We start from the raw sequence: 15,195 nt of genomic DNA, 5'->3' as shown, positions 1-15,195 counted from the left end.
TCTCTGCCCCATCTTTGCAGGGCTGCGTGCAGAGAAGTGGCCCGGGCCTGCCAGTTCCTGCTCTCCAAGCGGATGGCAGATGGTGGCTGGGGAGAAGACTTTGAGTCGTGCGAGCAGCACGTGTACGTGCAGAGTGCCGCTTTGCAGATCCACAATACGTGCTGGGCCCTGCTGGGACTCATGGCTGTCAGGTAGGAGCAGCTCTCGCCTCTTCAGACACCGTGTGGCCCTGAGCACATAGTGAGATAGGAAACGCAGGCCAAGTTATAGGGAAGAGCTGGCACGGGCCCTGGGCCCGGCCGTGTGCCGTATGACATTTCCTGAAAGATGCTGTCGGTCACAAGCCTGCTGCGGTGAGGGACTGGCTGGAGCTGTGGTCCACAGGCTGGTGGGGCTCTTGATGCCTGGGGGAAGGGGGGCCCGTGCAAAGCAGGAGTCTGGGTCGCAACCGCAAGCCCCTGGCCTGGGACAGTTTTGCCATATTCTTTATGTCTGGTGTGCTAGGGTCATAAGGGGTCTTCCCAAAGCACTCAGCATGCCGGGGACAAGCATGGGGATCCTGGAGATGGCTGAGTTCCCTAAGCGCGTGGATGGAGGTACATGGATGGTCCAGATTTGGGAGTGTTTACATCTCTGTGCTTTGCAGGTACCCTGATATTAGTGTGCTGGAAAGGGGCATCAAAGTGTTGATCGATAAACAGCTGCCCAACGGGGACTGGCCTCAGGTATGTAGATCCATTCTTGTCTCTCCAAGGGGTTCCTCTGGTGTTGCAGCTGTCCTGGGCACTGTGCAGCTGTGCACAACCGGCTGCTTGTGGTACTGAGGCGGCAGCCCAAGGCTCACGTGGGGTAGAGGGAAGTGCTTCCAGAGAGGGCGATGCTACACTGAGGAGCGTGGATGAGAGGGATGCAGTGGGTCCCCTCTCACCCATACCGCCTTGCTGTTTTTCTCTCTCAGGAGAACATTGCTGGAGTGTTCAACAAGTTGTGCGCCATCAGCTACACCTCCTACTGCAACGTCTTCCCCATCTGGACACTGGGGCGTTTCTCCCGGCTGCATCCCAACAGCCCTCTCGCTGGGCAGCTGCAGCCCAGATCCTCCTCTGGGGCAGGGAAAGCCCCAGAGGAGGCCTGGTCTGCCTGAGCCTGGGCCACTGCAGACACTGTGGCCTCCAAATTGTCTCTGCTATCGCCTGCCACGTGGGGGCACAGGACTATTTCAAGCAAGATCTCAACGCTGGTCTTACCACAGCCCTGGACCAGTGCATCTCCCAGGGAGGAGAGTGCCAGCATGGTGCCACTGGGTCCCCGTTTGCTTTCTGTTGACCCTTTTCTAAGAATCAGCTTTTTAAAAGCCTCTGTCTGGGTATATCCTCCCCCACAGGACATGCAGCAGGGTGACTTTTTGGATCAAACTGGTGACCTGAGAAGAGAAAGCTGCCCAGCTATATTGTATTAGACATCTAGACAGACTTGATCTCTCATCCTTGGTAGAGCAAAGCTGTTTTTATCTTCCCCTTGTGCTGTCCTGGCTCTCTCAGGTTGGCTGTCTGCAGCAAGAGCCTGGGATTTTGGGCTTTCCCTGTGCCCAGCATTGTGATGGGGTGCTCTACATGCCCTGCTGAACCAGCCTCCGCTGTGTGAGCACCAACAACTGCCTTCAAAGTGCTCTCTGCTCTGGAGCCGTCACTGGGAGGGGAAGAGCATCTGTCCCCTCTCCGCTGGTTAGGAAAGAGGAGTGCTTCACCTGTTTTTCTGCTCTTCTGCCCCCCAGCCAGTGGCACCTGGCTTCCCAGAGCCTCACGGGTGAGGTTGCCAGCATCGTTCCCACTTTGAAAAACCGGACACAAAAAACAAGGCAGAAAGCACTGAGGTGGTCAGTGTTAGAGGCACAGCCTGGTCCCCTGGTCTCCAGCCAGGCACGCTAGTTTTCTAGCATGGATGAGTTGCGCTGGAGGCTGTTTTGTGCCTTCTGGCACCCTCCGTCACGGGGAGGGGAGGGATGCCCCTGGGCAGCTGTGTGCCTGGGACATTTCCTTTTTGTCATCAGAGCTGGAAGTCGTGCTGAGTGGCCGATTAATAAATTACTAATGGTGTTGCATGTGGTATGTAGCTGTTTGCTGGTCTTCTCTTGGCCTGCCCCCATGCACATCCCAGGCAGCGGGGAGCTCATCCAGGAACAGCCTGTAGCCTGGTTTGGGTCACCGGTCTGTTTTTTCCAGCCTCCTATGCTCTTCTGTATATCCCTTGCTGTTTGGTGTGGTCCCCGGGCTTCCTAAAAATCTGCTCCATCCTCTTGTCCTTGTTAAATTGAAAAGCTTATTCAAGCAAATGCAACTTAGGCTGTTTTGACAGCCTCCTTTGCCTTTTCAAATTCTGGGCTCCTTTAAACCTCTCTGTGATAATACTGTGCATTTAAAGCACCTCAGTGGTCTCCATCAGAAACAGGAAGGTATTTTTAAGTCATTGTAAAAGAACTTGGTAAAACCAGTGTCCTTTCAATATATTGCAAGGGTTTGATTTCCCCGCCCCCACCCCCCCCCCCCCCGATGGTATGCAGTTACCTAATGCTCACAGCACCATGATGTCCCTAGGAGTGCTGCAAAGAAGATGCTGTTTTATCGCTGTGATCCTGTTTTCCTTACCAACCCTTTAGTTAGTAAAGGGGCAAAGATCTGTGATGTTGGATACCAGAGCTCTCTCGCTGCATTTATGCCCTGTACGGATGATCTTGTTCTCATCTTTGCATGAGATCACAAGCAGGGAGTGGTGTTTCACAAGCTTTCATCCAGCTGCAGCTGAACGGATTCAGGTGTTAGGGGGTTGTGCATCCTGAGAGGAGGTGGCAGCTTGGTTTCCACCTAGGTCTTTGGCTTGAGAACATCTTGGTCTTTCACGGGACAAAATTACGATTGTAAAAGTTGCAAGGCAGGACCCTAAACTATTGAATGGCGTTTATTTTCCTTCCTGCCTTGGAATTCCAGGAACTTTCCTTCAGCTTTGGGGTAGCAAAATGTTTCCTTTGTTATGCAGAGGCAGAGTCCTGGGCTAAAAGCTAATGAGTGTCATTAGAGCAGATAAAGCAGAGATACTAGGCAGCAAATGGCTTCTCTTTAAAGCTAAACCAAACCTGTTAGTTCGGGGTTTCAGCCTGAACTTCGGTTTCGTCCTGTTTCTGAGTGGGAGGCAGTAAGGGGGGGTGAGGTGAGGCATGCCAGGAGACATGATGTCAAATCTGGCTTTTGAGCAGATCTACCTGGGCAGCCTCACCTGCTTTCCTTGGGCAGAGCTCAAGACACAGAAGTGCCTTATTCTCAAAGGTTTCAGAGGTCATTTGGGTCCCTAAATACCCATGGGGATTTGGACTTAGTTTCTACTCTGCTCTTAAAGAAGGATTTAATAGCACTTTCTTATCCCCTGGATATCACATACACGATGATATCAAGATAGACAAGAGAGACAAAGACCAAAAAAGTCACTGGCGAGATCCAGAAGTTTGATATTTAAGTAAAACTTTCTTCATACTTTTTTTGTTTCCATGCAGGTGGAGTTAGTTTGCAGCTTTTGCTGTTCGTGCAGCTGTTCCAGTTGTGCTTAAACTGGTTTCCAAAAGGGTCCTGGTCAATTTAAAAAGGTTATCTGTAAGCAGCTGGGAAGCTGGATTTCTATCAAAAGTTAGGAAGTTGGACTTGTTACTTTTTGGACCAAGGGCAGGGGGCTTCTCCAGCAACCTGGCTCTTTCCTTGCCACAAGCAGACACAATGTGTCGAGCTCTAAACCTGAACTGGTTTCTTTGTGGAGTACAAGACATTGTGATTCCTAAACAGAGTATGAAAGCTGTTTCCTATGCCTCAGAAACAGGCCATTGTAATGGGGTTTTGATACTGATGGTGTCAGTTAATGTTTTAAAGCTATTGCAGATGCTCCCATGGCTTAAGGACACTTACTCTTGGCTCTCAGCTCATTTTCTTCAGGTGTCTGATAGCAGGTTCCTGGCTGAGCTGTGATGTGACTTCTGGCAGTTGACCTGACAACCTTGGAGCAGTTAAAGACCAACTGCGAGGTGCTCTAAGGGGTCATGACTCAAAGGCCAGGCGACCTGCAAGCTGGGAAAGCTGGCTTCGCCCATCTGTCCTTCAACTACCATGTGCCAGTGACTTTACACCATGCTGCAGTTCTGAAGCTTTCTGAATATCAACTATACTTCTTCATCCTTCCCCCCTGCGCCAAGAAGTCACAAACGTCCCCACCTTAGAGTTACTTTGTGACTGATAATTTCTCATTTCTATATAGGGAAAGCCAAAGTAAGCAGCAGAGCTCAAGAAAGAGCTGATGGCTCCTAGCGCCAGTGGCTCAGTCTCTCGTACCTCCAGGGACCATCATGCCTTGTTAGGAAAAAAGAAAAGGAAAAAAGGACTATTGTGTGCAGGTTTGTCATCTTGCCTTTCATTTATAAACAAAAATTCAGTAAATGTTCACTTTTTCCTCCTTGCTTACTGCTCACACCCTTCTAGGGCTGTGATTTTTTTTTTTTTTTTTTTTTTTTTTTTTTTTTTTTTGCAGGGAGACTGTCCTGGCTTAGTAGAGAAGAGAGGAGGGGGTCTGGTGCTCACAGGTGACTGAGCAGTCCCCAGCAGAGAGGCACTTCTGCTGTGTGTCATCCTGGTCCCTATCATGGTGCTGTTGGGGTCTGGCCCTTCCTTTGTGTCCTACTGCTGCAGGACGAGGGACTCGCAGTAAAAATGGGTGTTTAAGCTCCCAAAGTAATCACAGCCTGTGCCAGCACTTTGTTCTGTCTCAACCTACATGAAAAAAAATATGTATATATAGCAAACCCACCCAAAACACAGCGCTGCCACTGTGGGTCTCATGAGATCAGTGTAGTTCAGCAGAGAGGGGATAGAAGCAAAATCTCCAGTGTCATTTGAATTTTTTCACCACCTTTGGTATCATTGGGAGATGCTCACAGTGGATTTGCCTTAATAGATGTGGTGCAAGGAGGCAAAACTCCCAGCTCCTTTCTGCACCCGCCTTTGCTGTGGGCCTGGGAGCTGCTCCCTGCCGGGCTTCTTCCACTGCTTGCCCAGTGGCTGCTTTGCAGGGGCCGGTGGTGGGGTGGCAAGGGACGACCGCTCAGGGAGGCGAACAGAGAGGAATTTTATAAGGGGTGAGAAGGAAAAAAACAGTCATCCAGCTCTGGGCGCTAGCCAGGAGCGAGGGGGAAAGTGGAGCAGGACTGCTCCAGCCGCAGAAGCCTCGCTCCCCGTCTGCTTGCAGCTCAGCCCTGATGGCCGGGTGTTGGGGAGCTCTGCTCCGAGGGGCGTTGCAGAAAACATCAACTAAAAAATAGCTGTGGATACCCTGGGACCTGTGGGGAATGGCCAGGCTGGGCTGGGGGCTGTAACGAGAGACCCAGCTGCTTGTTCCTGGTGGCTTGGGTGTCAATGCGGCAGCCAGGACGCCTGGGTCTTGTCTTAAATCCAGCCTTGGCACTTCTAGTTTGTCATCCCTGGCACTGCTTGCCTTGATGTGGCTTGGCCCCCTGCCCCAAGCTATCAAGATGCCTGCAGGTACCGCGCTGGCCTCTCACCGGGCTGCACATCACTTGCCGAGCTTCCCCAGGGAGTGGATGACGCTTTGAGCTCTGCAGCTGGAGGACAAGAGCCATAGTTAAAGCAAGCTGAGGTGTGCTGCAGCACCTGATGGGCTCCAGAGTGCGTGCCCAAAGTTTAAATATTGCAAATTTAAAAATGGGAAACAGGTTGCTCTTCTTCCGCCGGGCTAAATTTTGCTTGATTTTCTTTTTCCTGGGGTTGCTGGATAATTTTTCCCAGGGTTTGCTGGATAACTTCCCGGGAGCCAGGCCACTCCCTCCAGGTTCTTTCCACTGTGTTTTACCATTGCCCCGATCGGCAGACCAGGGTTTTAACTCATTTTGAATTTTCAGGGACAGGAGCCCCGTGTCCAAAACACTTCTGATTTCTCAGTTCTCAGCTCCAGGCATCTCCTGGAGGCAGAAGGTGGCTGACGGTGCTCAGTCAGTCCCAGACTCAGCTCTGCAGCCTTGGTCATGGATGTGGTTATTTGGGGCTTATTGCATCCAGGCCTGCTGTCTCCCTGGTCAGGATTATGCTAAATGGATGTGAGTTTTTGGACTCGGAGCAGTCCAGCTGTATTTGCCAACATCTTGCCATGAACAGGGTGGGCTTTGCATCCCCTTACTGCTCCGACGGTTTTATAGAGTCCTGGCACCACATTGCTCCTGGGTGCAATTACTATTCCCTAATTGTAAAGCAGAAAAATCAGCCCAGAAGTGCCTTATAATTGAGACATCTGCCATCACCAACTTCTCTGAAAATTAACATAAAAATGCCAGATCTCTCATAAGAAAGTGTTTAATACTTTCTGGGACTTGTTGATACCTGCTGCCAGTGTGAAAAGCCTAAATGGGTGGCCCAGTACATTTTTCAGAATTTATCCTGATTGCTGAAAACACCTTGGTTCTTATCTAGCTGGGAATGTTTGCCCTGCTTTTAACTCACCAATTATTTCTAGAGGGTGAAAAGAACGGGGGGAAGGGGAGGAGGAAATTGGCATACGTTGGTCCTCTGTAAAACTAGGGGTTGGAAGGCCACGAAGCACACCATCCTCATGCCCTAACAAGTCACAACTCAGTTTTCCCATTAAAAAAAATTACTTGCTATTGTTTCTTTTTTTGCCCTCTGTTTTCAGGGTGTCAGAATTGGAACGGGACACCTGTTGGTGTTAAAGAATGATTGCATTTTGGAGAGGAGACCCTTGTCTGAAAAACTTGTGTTTCAACTGTCCAAAGATTTTGCACAGATTTTACAAGCTCAGATACGCTAACATAGATATTCCCGGTAAGAAGCCGGATTGAACCTTTTGCTTTCCTTTGCAACATGTTTGGGGGTACATGCTAACTGCTACTACTGATTGGCAGAAGCTTACAATTCCTTCACATCATCCTGAAACCAAATTCAGCCTGTTAAAGACAAACAACCCACCAAGCAGCATTTTTCTAAAAAAGGACACTTTAGGTATTATTATTTTTAATAAAGCTGCATAAAGTTAGATAGGAAAAAAAAAATCCCTCTTTGGGCTGCTTTGACAACCGCTACCTACTGTCTTTATTCACTGTGTGTTACAATGACTGCTAGCTGATGGGATTTGAGAGGTTTAATCAAATTTAATTAAAACTGGTGCTCCATATTGGTGTTGCAGCAGATGTTTTTTAATGGGAACTCCAGAGTTCCTGCAGGGTCTTACAGCGTCATCCTAGGTAAAAACAGGTCTAAGTCAGGGTAGACAGCATGATTTCTGTATCCCAGTATCCTGTCCCTGAATCCTTAGGGAGTGGGTATAGGAGTAGGGCAGGTATCCCTGGTACTCCCCGCTCCCAATTCTTGCTGCCCACTTGCAGAAATCAATGGGTCTCATTGCTTTTTTAAAATCTGTTTCTGCTCTGGCCATGTCTGGGACTCTGCGGGGGGAGGTCAGTGTTTCACCGTTTGCTGTACGCAAGCAGTTGCGTGCGCTAATTTGGGAACTGCTGCCTGGTGCTTTCCTGGGATGCTAACCAAGGTAGTAGCTTCATGGGTCATGCTTGGTAGCCCTCTGTTTTCGGGGTGTCAGAATTGGAACGGGACATTTGCTGGTGTTAAAGAATGATTGCATTTTGGAGAGGAGACCCTCGTCTGAAAACCTGTGCTCATTGGGGTGGAGGAGGAGGGCAGGGACAGGGAGCAGCGGTTGGGGGAGACCAGGCAAGGATTGCAGTGGCGCTGAGGGCAACAGACCCCCCATGGGGGCCCCGGGCACCCCGAGGGCAAACCGAGGTGTTCCATGTCGGGGGGGCAAGCCGGCCCTGCGCCCCTGGAGGGGACCCACCCTGCCCCTCCCTGGGCCGGTGACAAGCGTCACTAGGGTGACAGTGGGGCCCTTTGTGACTGGGCTCCTGTGACACCCCGCGGCGTTGCCAGGCACCCACACGGCCTCAGCCCCCGCAGTGTCCGGGAGGACGGTGACGGGAGAGGACGGGAGTGCGTGGGGCTGGCGAAGGAGCCCCCTGAGTGCACCCAGGTCTTTCCTTGTCACCCCTGGGCAGCCCCGCGGAGCCTTTGCCGCGTCGCCTAGGATAGCGGAGAGACCCCCCAGCCACCCCAGGGTGGCCTGGGAGGAGAAGGCGGAGGACCGTGGGGTCCCTACGGAGAGCAGCTGCGAGCTGCAGCCCCACGAGGTGCGCACGCCCCAGGCGCTGCCAACGGCTGAGTAAGGGGGCACCGCTGGGTGCTCCGCATCTATCTGGGCTGCCCTCCTTTCTCCCGTAGATGTCTGGGGGACACCTCGAGCCCGCTGTGAGGACAAGTGCCATCCTCGCAGCCATCAGGGGCATCGGAGCCTGCAGCACCCAGGATGCGCAGGCGGCTGCTCACGAGCTGGATGCGCTCGTGACAGACGACGCCTCCCTTTTGGAGCACGTAAGTAGCCTGTGGGTGGCACGGCCGGGGCTCGAGGCCTCCGGGGGTTGCTCCCCCCCGCCGTCTCCCCGAGTCCATGTCTGCCAGGCACCCGACACCCTCCGGGGGCAGCGCAGAGCGGTGGCAAGGGCGGCCCTTCTGGGTGGGAGCTGGGCGACTGGCTGCAGGCTGGCAGCAGCCCCACTCGGAGCCGTGTGCCCTCCAGGTGCCAGAGATGGTGAGGTGCCTGTGGAGAAGTGTGCTGTCCGTCACGGAGGAGTCTGCGCGGCACAGCCTGGACAGGGCTCTTCTCAAGCTGGCCTGCGCGTACCCCGAGCAGGTGGTTGTGAGCCTGCTGCGCTGTTCCCCATCCTGCGACAGGTACGGGCCCTGCTGCCTCTAGTGCTTGGGGCCCCGCAGGCCTTAGAGCTCGTCCCGTGTGGGCCGCGGGGGAGAGGGAGATTTTCAGGACTCTGCTGAGGGGCTGGGCCCTCCCGGTGTCCCCGTGTGCCAGCCCCGCTGCCTCAGGCAGGGCTGCAGCAGCCAGAGCTGAGCAAGCCTGGCTGCCTTGGGCCCCTGAGCCCGGTCGCCTGGCTCCCTCCCTGCCCCACAAGGGACTTGAGCTTGGCGGTGTGGTGCCTGCTGGGGCAGGGCCGGCTGGGTGCTGCCGGCACGGGGCAGCGGGCAGCAGGCAGCGGCAGGGCTGGCGGCCAGCCCAGGCCCTGTGGGGCTGCCCAGGCCACGGCGCTGCGGCTGCGGCACCCGCTGACAGGGCGCTCTGGGCCTGCAGCGCTGCCGCGGCCATGTGGAGGGTGCTGCTGTCGAAGCCCATGACTGCGGAGAAGGTGCTGGGAGAGCTGTTTCACGTGCTGTTGGACTGGCCAGTGCACAAGGCGTCGACTTTGGATGGGGACCACATGGACATCTCTCCCCTGACCGTGCGTTTGTGGAGGAAGCCTCGCTCTCCCCCGCCGCACCAGCACGCTGGGCTGCTGCTCACCGCTGGAGCCCCCTGTGCACAAGGCGGGAGCCCTGTGTGGGTGGCCCTCCGCCCTCCTCTGTCTCTGCATTGTGCTTGGTGGGCTGGCAACGTGGGTTAGGGGCAGGATTAGGGGCTGGGGCATACTTAGGGGCCCGGCAGGACCAAGGCACAGCCCAGGCAGGCCTGTGCATGGAGGGCCACACCCCCACCCCCCCAGGGAGACCTCCCACCAGCGCAGAAAGGGTTGTTGTGCCCAGGGCAGAAAGAGGAGCTGAGCCCCAGGAGCTCCCATGGCTTTGCCCTGGCTGCACAGCCAGGCCAGGCACTGCTTCACTGCCCCGTGGCCCAGGGCAGCGCCCAAGCATCGCTGCCAAGACTGGGCCGTGCAACAAGGGCACCTCCGCAGCGAGAGCTGTCTCTGGGTGTTTTCTGCAGGCAACCATGGCGCTGCAGGAGATCCTCCAGTGGCCCCGCTGCCCACCGCAGGTGGAGGCATTTTTCCCCCAGCTCTTCCTGGCGCTGCTGTTCCAGATTTCTGTCACCGCAGCACTGACGCCGGAGGAGGCTGAGATGTGCTGGAGGGAATGCCGAGGGGAAGAGTCTGCTCTCACCAGCCCCGTCAGGTGCTCCATGCCAGCCCCGTTGTCTCTGCCCTGGACCTATAGGCGGGGCCAGGGGTGCCAGTGTGACCTGGTGTTTGCTCCACACACAGGGCCGCAGTGCGGGCCATGAAAGCGCTGCTCTGCCGTGCCGGCTACGAGCGCCAGGTGCTGCTCATGGCGAGGAAGGGTGGCTGGGACATGCTCCTCCGCGCTGAGACCCACCACAGCGGAGTGGCTTTGCTGGCCAGGTGAGAGCCCCTTGTGCCCGCTCTGCCCCAGCATTTCTCCCCTGCAGATGCGGTGCCCCACAGAGCCCGTGGGGATGCCCAGCTCCCCAAGAAAGGGGCTGCAGCCTCAGCGCTTGTGACCAAGGCATGGCCGAGGTTTGCCTGGGCTGCTCAGGCCACCAGTGCCTTCTTCCCTCTGCCAGGGAAATGAGGGAGACCCCAAGAAGGCTGCGAGTTTACCTCCTGCGCCAGCTGGCAGTGCTGCTCCGCCTGGAGGAGCCCTCCCAGGAGATCTCCATCCTGGCTTTCCTCGTGGAGGTGAGCCTGATGGCAGGGCTGCCTCTGGGGTGCCTCTCACCCCTCTGCTCTCCCGTGCCCGTGCTGGGGGGTGGGCGCGGCAGTGAGTGGAGCTGGGGCAGTGGGTGCGCTGCGACTTGTAGCCTTGGCTTGGCCCATCCGCGCTGGGGTAACTCTTGTGCCCACGTGGATTTGGTGCCTGCTGTGTGGATGGTGGAGAGGAGCGGAGGAGCAGCCCCGGGGGCCCTCCGCACTCACTGCTGCCTTGGGGCCAGGCTTTGTGCGGGCCTGGTGCCCTCGCCCTGAGCTGCTGGTGGGAGCCGGCACGGCACGATGCAGGGAGTCCTGCCGGCTCTGGCACTGTCTCCCTGCAACATGTGTTTCAGCTTGTGGATTGCCCGGACCTTTGCGAAGACAATGCTCATATCCTGCTGCTCCTTGCGAGGTATCTGGAGCGTGGCAGCCAGGTGATACGTGGACTGGTGCTCAGAGGCCTCATCCTGCTGTGCGACAGGCCGCAGACGGTGAGCAGGGGACAGGCGGGTGAAGCTGTGCAGGCAGCATGGGGCTGGGTGAGGGTGCTGGGGAACACACAGAAGGGGGCGAGTGGTCAGGTGGAGAGGAGCCGGTGCTGCCCTCTCCTCCCTCCCTACGCCCCCAGTCCCCCACACTGCCATGGCTGTGCCGCTAAGCCCTGCCTGGCAGCAGGTTGCTGCAGTAACCGCCATGCCAGCTTCTGGGAAGCCAGAGGAGAAGCGGGTGTCTAACAAACCGGGCATTTTTGCCTGGGCAGTCCACTACTTCTTCAGCAAACGCAGTGGTGTTTCACACAGGTAAGAGAAATGCGCTTCCTGCTGCCACTCATCATGGAGCAACTGCGGGATGCGGACAGCGACATCAGCACTAAGGCCCTGGTGGTGCTGCGACACGTGGTGCACGTCACGGGCGAGGAGACGGTGGCCAGCATTGCTCCGCAGCTGTCCGCGGAGCTGCTGCTGCTCTTTGATGCCGTAAGGCTGGGGGGAGAGCCAGGGCCCCTGCCGGTGTCCTGGGCTGGGGGGCTGCGTTGCGCCAGTGCCCTCTCTGCCCTCGGCTGCTCCGTGTTGTGCTCGGCCCCTGCAGCGCCGGCAGGAGGGCTGGGCGCGAGGGAGACCGTGGGCTTGGAGCAGCCAGCACTGAGGTGCCCCCTCTTCCTTCCCACCAGGACGCTGTCCAGGTGCGAGTGCTCTCCACGCGGCTCTTCAGAGATGTGCTGGCGATTATGCTGGGCACCAAAGACCAGCAGCTGCAGAAGCAAGTGCGCAGCAGCCTGCTGCCACTGCTCTTCCACATGGAGGACGAGAGCTGCAGCGTGCGCCAGGTATGGCTTTCTAACCAGGGCCCTAGAAGGCTCGAAGCAGGGAATGAGAAGCTGGGCAGGGGCCTTTCCCAGACCTGCTTTCCCCAGTCCCACAGGGCTCCGCCGCAGTCCGTGGCCACAAATGTCTAAGCCCTGGAGTGCCTAGGGGCTTCGCAGCTAGCCCTGCAGGTGTGCGAGGCCAGGCTTTGCCCCCCAATTCCTGTTGCCACCGTGCCCTGCCCCAGCAGGGGCCTGGAGATGTCTGGCCTGGGGCATGCCCCAGCTGCCTAAGGCAAGAGCACTGCAGGAGGAGACACCCTGCTCCCCACGTTCAGCGTGTGCCCCCAGTGCCCTTGGCCTGCGCAGAGGGAGGCAGCACCTGCAAGGAGTTTGGGGAGCCAACTTGTTCCCCAGCCCACGAGCCTGGGGAGGGGAGAGCCCCAGGGAGGGAGGTGCGGTGAGGGCAGGGGCCGGGCCCTGCATCCCGGCTACCCAGCTCTGGGGCGGGGGCACAAGTCTGGGCAAGGGCGCAGGCCGGGCAGCCGAGCACCCGCAGGGGCAATGCCTGTGGCAGGTAGTTGTGGCCGAGTCCTGCCTGGGCGTCTCTGCGACTGCAGCCCTTCAGCCTCCTCCTGGCCTTGGCTACAGCTCAGCAGCTCTTGGGGCTCTCTGTTGTGCTGCCGCGGCAGGACGAGGTGCCTGAGGTGGTGGGTGCCCCATGTCTCTGCCCAGGGTATTGAACCCCGTGGCAGAGTCGGTGCCCAGCTGCTGCCTCTTCCCATGGTGGGCCAGGCAAGGCCCCGAGACTTGCCAAGAGCAGGGGGACGCAGGGTCTTGTCCCCTGGGCTGCGGTGGCATCTCCCCGTCTCTGCTGCTGTGCAGGCCTCTCGGGAAGCCCTCCTTCGCGCTGCCAAGTTCCTCAAGTGGAAGCAGCTCAGGCAGCTGGTTGAGACAGCGCAGATGTGGAGGATCGGCGAGTGCCTGGTAAGGATGGCCCCAAAGCCCCCAGAGCCAGCCTGCGCAAGGCCTGTCCCCCTCCATGCCCAGTGTGTGGGGCAGGCAGCTGTGCCCCTGGCCCTGGCTGGCACCCAAAGCCGCCAGGCTGGAGCAGCACTCACGCTGCCCTTCTCCAAGCACGCTGCCCTGGCGAGCTCTTCTCCAGGCTCCTCTGCCCTCGCTGCCCCCTGGGATGCTAAAGCAGCCCCTGGCCCAGCTGGGCCTTGGCAGCAGGAGGGCACCTCAGCATGCCTGGGGAGCAGCCTGCCTTCTGCTCCCTCCGAAGCTCGGCACTGCCCAGCTCGTGTGTGGGAGCCATGAGCGTCCTGGCAGGGCAAGGCCGGTCCTGGGCGCAGGGACTGCCTGGCTGGGTGAGGGAGGGGTGTGCCAAGCCCGTGCCCTTGTGCTCTCTCCAGCTGGTGAGGGCCAGAAGAGCAGAAGAGTACCTGCACCAGAGCCTGACATACTTGGAGAGCCCACAGGAGTCCTTGCGAGAGGCAGCCGTGAGGTTCACTGGTGAGCCCCAACCGCTGGTGTCCCTCTCTGTCCCCGGACACCTCGGCCTCAGCCCCCCCGGCTGCTGCGCTGGCAGCAAGGACCAGCCTTGCAGCTGTGTCTGCTGGAGCCCCCAGCGCCCGATGCAGGGCCTGGGTGCCCAGGGGCTGTGTCACCCTCTGCCATCTCTGCCCACACATGTGGGGCTGCTGGGAGCCTCCTGCTGTGCCCTCACAGCAAGACCCTTGGGTGGCACGCAGTGCGGAGCGCCCTGGCGTCAGCGCTGCAAAAGGGAGGAGGGAGCGTGGCCAGGCTGGCAGGGCCTGGAGGCAGCTGTGCTGCTGGGGGTGGGCTGGGGAGCCGGATTTGTGAGCGGCTGTGTGTGTGTGCCTAGGGCTTGTCGGGCAGCACCTGAGGGGCCGGAGCAAGGAGAAGCTGGAGGACATCTGCACGGGTGAGCGAGGGCAGCAGGGTGTCAGGCAGGGCTGGTGGGAGGCAGACAGATGCTGGGCAGGGAGCTGCCACTCCTGCCCCAGGCGAGGAGGGCTCTGCTGCCCGTGCAGAGCAGGGCCGCTGTGGGTAGAGTAGAGAGAAGATTTCAGGAGCCTTTGGGACGGTCTTGGCCAGCAACTCCCACCTCGTCCCTTTCTTGCTCCTGCTGCCTCCTGGCTGTGGGAAGAGCTGGGTGGGACTGGCTGCGTCAGCAGGGGATGCCTGGCGTCTGTGCAGACACAGTGCCTTGATCTCTGCTCTGCTCCTTTCTCTCTCAGCCCTGCAAGGCTTGCAGGAGGACAGCAGCCCGTCCGTCTGTTGCCTGGCGACGCAAACCATCCTGCTCCTGAGAGCTCCAGGGAAGATGACTCCCTCCCCAGGCACCCTCCAAGGCCTGTGCTACCGCCTGAGGAGAGCGTGGGAGCGGTGGCACTGTCCTCTGCGCGGTGACTGTGTCTGCTGCTGGAGCTCGGCTGCCTCCTGATGCCAGGCTGCTCTGCCCGCAGCGGCCACCTGAGTGTGCGGGGAAGTCGGGGGGTTCCTGGCCTCTCTCCCTGCCCGCAGGACAGCTCCGGCCCTCAGGCCCAGCCCGTCCCAGGCTTGTGCTGCCAGTCCCCCCTCTGCTGGGCTTTCCCCAAAGAAGCAGCCCTGTCTCTTCACCACGGCTCAGTGTCTTTTCTTTGGGCAAAGGAATGGGTAGAAAACTCCGGTCCTGAAGGAATCGGGGTCACCCTGGGAGGGGGAGGGCACACACGCTCTCCAGCAGTCTAGGGCAGCCACAACATACCCCCCTTCCCAGCAGTCAGAGAAGCACCCCGTTTCCCCTGACAGCAGGGTCAGGAATGGCAGCAGTCTTGACAGGGTTCTGCCCTGCAAAGCCATGACCTCTTCTGCATGAGGAAGGGCCCGGAGCTGGCCCCTCGCTGGCGCTGGCTTCCCCTGGTGTGGCTGAGCCCAGGAGTTAGCAGGCTGCTGGGATGCTCTGGTAGGCCCCGCAGGATTTGCCCATGCAGGCACCAGCGCAGCAGGGCCCAGAGCTCAGCACACGTATTAGAGGCTCCAGCCATCCAGAGATGGCAGGGGCCACTGCGAGCACTGCCGTCCATGTGCTTTGCGAGGCGGCTGCGCTGGGAGAGCAGGGGGAGCCATGTGCCTTCCCGCCTGCAAAGTCACGCTGCGGGCTCTTGGCTCTTTGGCTGCAGAAGGTCCCCGCTGCCTGCTCTCCCCAGCCCGTGGCCCTGGGCCCTGAACTCTGAGCAGGGCCGCAGCCCCCGGGAGCCCCTGAGCA

General features: G+C 58.2%; 2 protein-coding genes across 2 annotated transcripts; both read left to right on the top strand.

The window, feature by feature from the left end:
• The first annotated feature begins 27 nt into the window (after nucleotides 1–27).
• On the top strand, nucleotides 28–2,108 carry LOC135328914 (lanosterol synthase-like). Its single transcript, XM_064515418.1, has 3 exons — nucleotides 28–191; nucleotides 647–725; nucleotides 959–2,108. The coding sequence occupies exons 1-3, from the start codon at nucleotides 73–75 to the stop codon at nucleotides 1,142–1,144; spliced, it is 384 nt and encodes a 127-aa protein (XP_064371488.1). The 5' UTR covers nucleotides 28–72; the 3' UTR covers nucleotides 1,145–2,108.
• Nucleotides 2,109–11,795: 9,687 nt separating this feature from the next.
• On the top strand, nucleotides 11,796–14,566 carry LOC135328909 (maestro heat-like repeat-containing protein family member 7). Its single transcript, XM_064515414.1, has 5 exons — nucleotides 11,796–11,945; nucleotides 12,807–12,908; nucleotides 13,337–13,436; nucleotides 13,810–13,869; nucleotides 14,186–14,566. The coding sequence occupies exons 1-5, from the start codon at nucleotides 11,847–11,849 to the stop codon at nucleotides 14,389–14,391; spliced, it is 567 nt and encodes a 188-aa protein (XP_064371484.1). The 5' UTR covers nucleotides 11,796–11,846; the 3' UTR covers nucleotides 14,392–14,566.
• Nucleotides 14,567–15,195: the final 629 nt, after the last annotated feature.

This window comes from Dromaius novaehollandiae, chromosome 7, assembly GCF_036370855.1.
Source record: "Dromaius novaehollandiae isolate bDroNov1 chromosome 7, bDroNov1.hap1, whole genome shotgun sequence".
Classification (NCBI taxonomy): Eukaryota; Metazoa; Chordata; class Aves; order Casuariiformes; family Dromaiidae; genus Dromaius; species Dromaius novaehollandiae.
The sequence above is the reverse complement of the archived record's forward strand: the minus strand, read 5'-3'. Positions and strand labels throughout refer to the sequence as shown.

Bases quoted from the DNA above. Each gene is read 5' to 3' on its own strand.
- LOC135328914 (XM_064515418.1), top strand. From the start codon at position 73: ATGGCAGATGGTGGCTGGGGAGAAGACTTTGAGTCGTGCGAGCAGCAC. The intron at 192-646 runs GTAGGAGCAGCT...TGTGCTTTGCAG, and splicing joins CTGGGACTCATGGCTGTCAG to GTACCCTGATATTAGTGTGC. The intron at 726-958 runs GTATGTAGATCC...TTTCTCTCTCAG, and splicing joins CCAACGGGGACTGGCCTCAG to GAGAACATTGCTGGAGTGTT.
- LOC135328909 (XM_064515414.1), top strand. From the start codon at position 11,847: ATGCTGGGCACCAAAGACCAGCAGCTGCAGAAGCAAGTGCGCAGCAGC. The intron at 13,437-13,809 runs GTGAGCCCCAAC...GTGTGTGCCTAG, and splicing joins GGCAGCCGTGAGGTTCACTG to GGCTTGTCGGGCAGCACCTG. The intron at 13,870-14,185 runs GTGAGCGAGGGC...TTTCTCTCTCAG, and splicing joins GCTGGAGGACATCTGCACGG to CCCTGCAAGGCTTGCAGGAG.